At 43.5% G+C, this 7,199-nt stretch overlaps 1 protein-coding gene across 1 annotated transcript in view; it reads right to left on the minus strand.

The window, feature by feature from the left end:
* Positions 1 to 7,199, minus strand: part of PREX1 (phosphatidylinositol-3,4,5-trisphosphate dependent Rac exchange factor 1) — a 165,563-nt gene that overhangs the window by 115,277 nt on the left and 43,087 nt on the right. The window contains exons 8-9 of the mRNA XM_019509731.1: positions 4,649 to 4,782; positions 676 to 791 (exon numbers count right to left, since the gene is read on the minus strand). Coding sequence (XP_019365276.1) covers positions 676 to 791; positions 4,649 to 4,782 — 250 coding nt within the window. The remainder of the gene's footprint in view (positions 1 to 675; positions 792 to 4,648; positions 4,783 to 7,199) is intronic.

Consider the following 7,199-nt stretch of genomic DNA (forward strand, 5'->3'; position numbering starts at 1 on the left):
GTGAGAGGGCAGCAGGACAGGCCCTATGAGAAGAGACTGAGGGACCTGAACCTGTTCAGCCTCAGCAAGAGGAGGCTGAGGGGGGGACCTGGTGGCTGCCTGCAAACTCATCAGGGGAGATCAACAGCAGATAGGTAGAGCCCTTTTCTCCCCAGCACCACCTGCGGTGATGAGGAACAATGGTAATAAGCTGATGGAGAATAGGTTTAGGTTCGAGATCAGAAGGCAATATTTTACAGTTAGGGTGGCCAAAATCTGGAACCAGCTTCCCAGGGAAGTGGTCTTTGCCCCTACCTTGGGCAAATTCAAAAGGAGGTTGGATGATCACCTGTCTGGGGTCTTGTGAACCCAGCATTCATTCCTGCCTGTGGCAAGGGGTCAGGCTAGATGATCTGGTCAAGTCCCTCCTGACCCTAGCTACTATGAAACTATACCAGATCACTAGGACAGTAACATACACATCACAACCATATTTAATTTATATCTGTTGTGAGTGGCTTAAGATACAGGCCAACAGTTGACAAGGAGAGAGACTATATTGGGTTATTCATCCAAGGCCTCATCAAATATCCCAAGCAAGGGCTGTACTGCAACTGGATGCAATACTTCGTATGTTGATAGCAAGAGAAGACCTGGATGTGCCGTGTCCTTAAAGGAAGATAATTGATGTCTTACCTGTCCCATCTTCCACATTCTCCACCTCCATGACTTCTGTGTTTATTCGGCCCCTGAAGATATAGAGGGATCCATTGATTGACTTGGTCCGTTTAGAAGCCTTTTTCCCAGCAACTCTGCAATTAGGAATCAGAAATGCAATTAACCTCTCTCTTCATGATCTACTTTCCTACCACCAGGGAAAGACTGGATTTTCTGTGTGTCCTTGGTTTTTAAAATAAATCTTTAAAGTGATTTGTAGTAGTCATGTTTGTAATTGAGTTTATTAGCTATGAGAGTGATGACTAACAAGCACAAAAAAAATTATTAAATGAAATTCAATGAATTCAACTGAAGGTTGCATGTATACTGTTACTATGCCTGTGTGTGTAGCAGATAATACATTTTCTTGCTTTAAATTTGATGAATATTAGAAGCAATATGTTATGAGTATAGAAATGTCATGTGACCCAAAATATCCATATCATTCCAATGTCACTCTTTATGGAATAACTTTAATTTAAGAAATCTGTTGGACAACAAGCAAATAATAACCATGCTGGAATATCAGTGTAGCAAGGTTTCATACTTGTTGTGGACTAGAACCACTTTAAAACATCAGCATGGATTGTCATTGATGCATCTGAATTCAAGGTGATTATGGTATGAAACTTTCAATCTCACGTGGTTTTAATGCAAAATGTTAAGTATAGCCTCCTATTTGTTTTTTCAGTCTTTGGAAACTTTGAAGTGCATTAATTCTGAAATCCAAATTTGTAAGGAAAGCTACAAAAGACTGGTGTCACCTGGACTTCTACATGCATTTTACTTGTCTTGGCATGCCGTACTCTTGAAAAACACCATACAGCAGATCAGAGTTTATATCCTTATCATTAAATGTAAAGAAGTGACTCCATTGAAAGGACTGGTTAAAGATTTTTTTAAAGCCTTTTTTATGGTTTGTTTATGTCCTGGGTCTTTGTATTAGCACAGTGATTCTCAGCCAGGGTGCCAGGGCAGATAAGCCACTGCTCAGACTCAGGTTCAGGTTCAATCCCTGCCTAGCCATTTCCCATTCCCCACTGCCCAGACCCTCTGCACATAAGTAAGCACCATAATAAAGCAGTTTGTTTCTGAAACAGCTAATGCTCAGTTTACAAAAGTTATAGAGGGGTGCCATCAGTCTAATGAGTGGTGCTTTGAGTATAAAAAGTTTGAGATCCACTGATTTAGAAGTTGAAAATCAAACTGGCACCTGCTAAGCATTAATTGGCTCCGATATCTAAAAACAACCCCACTATCTGAACCAAAACACAACCGATGAAATCATCACTGTTGAGATGGCTGGTGTCCAAACTCTGTAATGTGAAGGGGTTGCTGTGGCCACTTGCCAAGAGCCCACAGGGTATAAATAAAGCTGCAATTAAAATCAGCTGGTCAGAAAAAGTCTCCTGAAATGAAATTTCTGCACAAAATCTGGGATGGAAGGTGGAATCGTAAATTTGTCGTGAACACGTTCTTTCCGTTTTCTGACCAGTGGGGGTGATAAATACAAGTTGGTGATGACTGGATGTCTACATCTAATCAGACTGACCAGGCCTGAAATCTTCAGGCCATTAGATCATTTCCTAAAGAGGACTGGGCAGATTCATAAGAGAAGCTCTCCTGGCAGCCTTAATGAAGTCTTTTGGATGCGCAGCCTATTTCCCTGAAGGAAGCATATTGTTTCTAACATCAGGATTCAATTTAAACAGGAGGCTAGCCTGCTTCTAAAGTAACAGAACAATACTCAGCCCCAAAAATCTATGTCATCGATTTGGCAGACTTCTCCTCGGCTGCTGCAGAGATGAGACAGCAAACCTGCATGTCAAAATGTAGGTCCTGATTCTGATCCCAGTTTACACTGGTGTCACTCCTTGGGGCTCCAAGGGGTCTGCTTCTGGTTTGAAATGAAAGCCCACAATGGCAAATCAGAAAAGTGCAGCATTTTGTCTCATTACTGCTCATTTAGGGTTCGGGGCTTGAGCCTTGCCAACAAGGTTCTTGCCTTAAAATCAGAATAACCAGACCAGTGAAAATCAGTTATCAATGAAATTCAGATCAGATCATTAGACTTCAAAGTAGGCACCACAGACTGTTTTGAATTTCATAACATCTGCATCCCATTAGTTCAGTCGTTTGTCATGGGGCTGGCCAAATGGCCTTGCTATCACAAGCACGTGGACATCCATTTCCACTCTGGACCAAATTATAAATAGCAGCCAGACAGGGGAAACATCCACATTTTAGAATAGCCCTCCCATCCCTAAATATATCTTTCATATTAAGTAATACTCAGCAGACTTGTTAGAATACTCGGCTTTTTAATGGAAGTCAGATTTTGGAGATTTGGACAGGCTGTGCAGCATTAATAGAGAAAGATAAACAACATCGATCCTTTAGGGAACTCAAGAGTGTTACAGCAGCCTCCTCCGATCCCAAGCCAAACTACAGAGTAGTTCAGTAATGTCTGATGTGCAAAAACAGAGAGACTTGCTTAAAAGGCCCTGGAACATTTTGTTTCCTAAAACTTAGTATTCCGGGAAAAGCGCATGTACAAGGGAGGGGCTGAATCAACCTGAACTGCAAACAGACCCGGAGAGAGGGAGTTCTTGCACAAGCTGGAACTGCACCACGCAGGGTCAGATGTGGAGTGGGTTGGGAAGTTTCTAACTGGAATATCTGTATATCAGAGAACCAGTTTCGCTGCAATCTAAACGTTTCATTTGAACACGCTGATTTTTGACGGTTGTGATGGAAAGGCTTTTGTTGCTTTGTTTCAGTGATGTCAGTGATTTCACTTAGATACGGTTCAAAATAAGTTCCCCTTTGCTGCTTCATTTGATTTCATTTAAAATTTTCTATTTTATTATAATATTAATATATACTTGCAACCAATAATTCTATATTCTGACATGTCAACATGAGCAAAAGAAAATATTTGGACATTACAGAAAGAAAATGGTTGCCTATTTCCCACTGGGAATTTTTCAGAGTTTGCATGCCACAAAAATGGCAACATTTGGACATTTTTGAAAATATTTCCTGATATAATCCAAATTTCTCGTGGGACAGACCTTTTGGTCTCTCAGCGCTCCAGTTAGAAACGCCATTCTGAATGGGAGGCCTCCTTCACCGAGGACTGTAAAGAGCACGCTGAGCCAAGAGCTGGGAGCGGCATAGAGGAAATGAGAGGAGATATCAGAGGTGGGATCACAGGAACCAATGAATGAAGGTAAGCTTGGAAAAGAGGGCAGTGGGAGAGTGAGAGATAAGCACCAAAGACAGAAATGGACTCCGGAAATGCATGAAGACAGTAAACTATGGGCTATTCTGCAGTAGACGTGCCTTGAGCTTAAGGAGAGCCTTGCACGAAGTGAATGAATAAATAAAAACGGCTAATACTAGTAGGGCTATAATGCATCGCTGTTACTGAGGATAAACTGCAAACACTGACTATCTCCTTATATCTTCTCCTCTCTGCTCCTATGCTGTGTGCTTTCTCCGGACTTTTCCTTTTATTGTCATTGTCCAAACCTGGCTTCAAGTCTTCTGTCATGTTGCCCTCATATGCTTGGAACAACCTCACGATGAATGCTGGCAAGATGTCCTTTTTCACATCACTCCTCGAGACCCATCTGCTCTGGGAAGCTATCCAGCTCCAAGAGCCACACCTCAGTCTGTGGTTTTCCTGCACTGTATCAAGTCATGTCTTAAAGCGGCACATTTTTCAGGGCAGAGGGACTCAGTCACTGTTTGGCACACGGACAAGGCTATACAGCAATTTCTCTGTCCACAAGACTAAATGGACAAGAGTAGAAGCAGACAAAAGGAACAGATTATAAACCTGTAATTCAAGACCAGAGGCTGATGGGAACTAGAGTAGATGCTCAGGACTGGCTTTTTCCCATTGCTGGAAAGCCTACACGTGACAAGACTGGAAGGATGTGCTCACCTGGATTTCCGCTTGCAGTAGACCAGGAGGTTATCAAACAGGAAAAATGTTCTCTCTTGGATATTTCCAGCTGAGATTTTTAACAAAGTCCCTTGGAGTAGGAGCTGTGTGCAGATGTCTGTCAGATTGGACCCCTAGAGCATAGAAAACCAACTGTTTATTTTGCCTTTTTTAGAGTACAATTATGCTTAATTACGCCCTATCTATGCATCAGCCCAGCTTATTTAATAAGTCATGAGAACTGCTAAACAGTGGACTTACCATAAGGGAGATGCTCCTTAATTTCTTAAGGTGACCGTATATGTGATCTTCTCCCAGGTGTTTAAAAATATCCCTAATGAAATGCCTCTATTCTGTGATTTTCCTGTTCAATACAAGGGGCCTTTCTTCACAAGAAATCCCTTTTAGTCTCTCTCTTCAGAACATCACTCATCTTCAGCTTGGCACTGCACATAAGTGGTGGCTTTAAGGATGTCCTCCAGAAGGGCACTGGAGCCTCCTTTGCCATAGTCTCTCTTAGCCATCTTTCCAGAAGATGATACTACCACAGAACCTGTCTTCCCAACTTTGCTGTCAGCAGTGCATGAAGCTGTTCTCCTTCCTCCACTTCTCAATACACATGTGCAAATTAGAAACAAACCCCCCAAAAATCATATGGCTGCATTTTCTATGGGCCAAGTCCTGGCCCCATGAAGGGGGTCTATGTGAGTGTGCAAAGTGATTACAAAGCTGGCTGAGCTAGCTGCCTGAGGAATCCCTGGCACAACGAAGCCTCTGGGTGACGTAAGGCCACTGCCACTGGTTCCAGGCATCCCTGTGCTACTGTACAGAGCACAGCTAAGGAAGATGATCCCAAGCTAGTTACCCAGGGCACCTGTAGTTGGGCACAAATGCAGGCAGGCCTAGCCGTGCTCCAGTTTCATCTGTGAACTACCCAAGCCCAAATTAGAAAGGAATATACGCACTAGCAACCTATGGCCCACAGGCCAGAACCAGCCCGCAAAGATCCAACCTGCACTATGGGATCCACTGCATGCAGCTCAGCCCAGTGCACTCCCTTCTCTGCCCTCCACCGCCACCCCTGCTCTCTCTCTCTCTCACCTCTCCCCTATGGAAAGTGTTACTTATTCTCTCCTTCCCTTTAACTCTCCCCGCTTCACTAGCACAGGTACTGTTTGCCAGAGGTAATCTCTCTCCCTCCCCTCCCCATGACATTGGCAGCCACCTACTTCCCACCTTCCCTTCCCTCTACTCCACTCTCCCTTTCCCCTGCTAGGGGGGAACAGTGGCTCATGCCAGCAGCCAGGTTGCAAGTGCTTTAAAAGTTTGCCAACCCCTGAAGTACAAAGTATACAGCTTTCTTAGATGCTGCACTGTGCGAAAATAGTCAGTCCTTAGTCTTTATCCATATGATGCTAGGTCTAGTATTATTTCACAGGTGCAGAGGCATCCTGCTAACAAGGATCCACTTACAACAAATGCTTGGAAGCAGTGGCGGCATTTGTCATATATTTCTGTATTTGAAATTAGTTTGTAAAGAAGAATAACTTCTTAGAGCAATGTCAACTTTCTTATCATTCCTTGACATAGCAAATAAGGAAGCACATTAGATCATTTGATCTCTTGACTTGAGTCTTACTGGAAAAGAGAACTACAGTACCTTTGGATTGCAAGACATACATTATCAGCTAAACAATTTGATCTGCAAAGATTCTGCTATCTTCATTTTTACCAGCTTCCTATCCATTATATCCATTCACTCAGACTACAAACACCTCTGTGCACAAAGAAGGAAAAAGTCATCTTCATGCAGAGGTCCAATTTCCAAAGACTTTGAATAAGAGTTACACCGTGCAGTCAGCACAGGTGAAATTTTACTTGCTGTCCTTTCTACTGGCTGATGCTATTAAGCTACCCAGGAAAAATCAATTAAATGAAAACCGGATTTTCTAAACATAATATTGATCCAGAAGTGTGAACTACACTTTGACTGCATTGGATTCAAAAACGACTCTTCCTACCTCTGCTGCACTTTTCAAACTCTATTACACAACTGCATTTCTGTATATTTGGATTTTAAACTGGGGGGAGTTAGCTCAATGCAATATTTTCACTTGCTGTACTGACACAGTTTACAGATCTGTGCGAAGCGGCTAGTATTCGCTTGAGATTCGGATTTGGCCAATTCAGGGGACAGTGATTCAACTTGGTGATTCGAATCACTGTCCCAAATTAATTCGTCCAAATATGATTCGGAGATTCGGCTGCTGCTGAATCGGACGAACCTCCAAATTGGCCCCATCCCCCACCCGCTCTCAAGGGGTGCCCTGCCCACTCTCCCAGCTCCCGGCTCTTTGAAAAAAAAAAGCCCCAACTCACCGGCTGCTGCTGGGCAGGGGGGACAACCCTGCTGCCCCCATTGCCCCATGCTTCATGGGGGGCTCTGCCATAAGCCCCCCGCCCCCTGCCCGCTCTCCCAGCCCCCACATGGCTGCCCCGCCCACCCCAGCTCCTGGTTCTTTTAAAAAAAAAAAAAACCTGCACTCACCAG

Source organism: Gavialis gangeticus, unplaced genomic scaffold (genome assembly GCF_001723915.1).
Source record: "Gavialis gangeticus isolate Ggan-Ray unplaced genomic scaffold, GavGan_comp1, whole genome shotgun sequence".
Taxonomy (NCBI): domain Eukaryota; kingdom Metazoa; phylum Chordata; order Crocodylia; family Gavialidae; genus Gavialis; species Gavialis gangeticus.